Source organism: Hevea brasiliensis, chromosome 7 (assembly GCF_030052815.1).
Source record: "Hevea brasiliensis isolate MT/VB/25A 57/8 chromosome 7, ASM3005281v1, whole genome shotgun sequence".
In the NCBI taxonomy this organism is placed as follows: domain Eukaryota; kingdom Viridiplantae; phylum Streptophyta; class Magnoliopsida; order Malpighiales; family Euphorbiaceae; genus Hevea; species Hevea brasiliensis.
In genome coordinates, this window is record NC_079499.1 from 101,254,997 (window position 1) to 101,256,554 (window position 1,558).

The 1,558-nt window shown below is 35.8% G+C and overlaps 1 protein-coding gene across 1 annotated transcript; it reads left to right on the forward strand.

Annotated features, from left to right (window-relative positions):
- The first annotated feature begins 584 nt into the window (after positions 1-584).
- On the forward strand, positions 585-1,109 carry LOC131181422 (uncharacterized). The gene has a single exon (XM_058149481.1). It carries the CDS (start codon positions 585-587, stop codon positions 1,107-1,109), a length of 525 nt encoding a protein of 174 aa, XP_058005464.1.
- The last annotated feature ends 449 nt before the right edge of the window (positions 1,110-1,558 follow it).

Below are 1,558 nucleotides of genomic sequence, written 5' to 3' on the forward strand. Positions count from 1 at the left end.
ACATTTTAGCAATCCCTCTGGGTATGTTTCGCCAAGAGGACAAGCTCGTATGGAACTTTGACAGAAGAGGCAAGGATTCTGTAAAGTCTGGTTATTATATAGGTAGAGACATCCAAAAATCTGTAGCTCTATCCTTAAGAGATGTGCCTAGTTCTAGCTCTCTATCCTCCTCAGATTATTTTTGGAAGAGTATTTGGAAAATATCCTTACCATATAAGCTGTCAATTTTCTTATGGACATTGTTAAAAGAGAAAGTGCCCTCCAATGAAGTGTTGCATCGTCGAATGAGCCATTTTAACCCGGAGTGTATATTTTGTGGAGAAGTTGAAACACTAAGGCATTTATTATTCTCTTGCCCTAGAGCTGCAGCCGTTTGGATTGAATCTCCTTTACGCCTTAGGTCCACTTGTATCAATAGCTTGGATATGAGGAATTGTCGAACTGAAGTCATAGCTCCGCTTGAGAATCACTCTAAACATCTTATGTTTAAGCAGTTAGTGATTTTTATTCTCTAGCATCTTTGGAAGGGCAGAAATGCTCTTGTTTTTAAGCAATCCCTACAGGCCCCCCAAGAAGTCATAGCCATGACAATTCATCATTTTGAAGAGTTTAATCTAGCTCATCAACCTACTAGTCTTCCATCTTCTACTCTTCCCTTGATTCCAGCGACGTGGATCCCTCTTCCTACAAATGTCCTCAAATTGAATTTTGATGCTGCAGTTAACTCTAGTAGGAATGGAGGTGCCACAACAGTTGTTGTCCGAAATTCAGAAGGGCAAATTTTAGATTGGGCTTACAAGAAATACAATTTCATTATTGATCCCTTGGTTTTAGAAAGCTTAGCATGCAGAGATGCAGCTCTTTTGGCTGTTAATAGAGGTTTTCACTATGTTGTCCTTGAGGGAAACTCGTTACTGGTTATCAATGCTGTTAAGAATTCAGTGATTCCTCAGAATATCCAGCAAATTATTTATGATGTTAGACAATTATCTTTGTCTTTTACTAGTATCTCTTTCTCCCATGTTAGGAGAACTTGTAATTTAGCTGCACATGCTCTAGCCACCAAATTTCTTCATGAATCTCATGTTTCTTGCAATTGGGTGGCATAACAAATGTTTGTTTTTGGCTTATTGCCGGTTTAAGCATTTATAAATCAACACCTTCAGAAAAAAAAAAAAAAAGAACTTTGTGAAGTGACTCACCCAAAGTGTTCTAATCTTCTCTCTAATTGTGTTTCATTTTCAAATAGTCATTTCTTCAGTTGGGTTGTCTTTACAAAAGCATATATAATTCATCGGCTTTACTCTTTTGACTTATGAATGGATGAGAATGTGCTTTCGAATTTTGAAGTAGCAGAGTCAAATGAATCAAATAAGAGCTTAGGGAGAACTCTCAAGAGGTTTATTCAAATACTCAAGTTAAAAATCTCATAAATGAGAACAATATAATATTATATTATATTATATTTAATAAAAAAAATTAAGTAGACTGCAAGGAGGGACATGATTTGTGGGTTGTACAAATATTTATCAAAAATGTAAAAAAAATGGGAAATTTA

Coding starts and splice junctions, on each gene's coding strand:
- LOC131181422 (XM_058149481.1), top strand. CDS start 585: ATGACAATTCATCATTTTGAAGAGTTTAATCTAGCTCATCAACCTACT.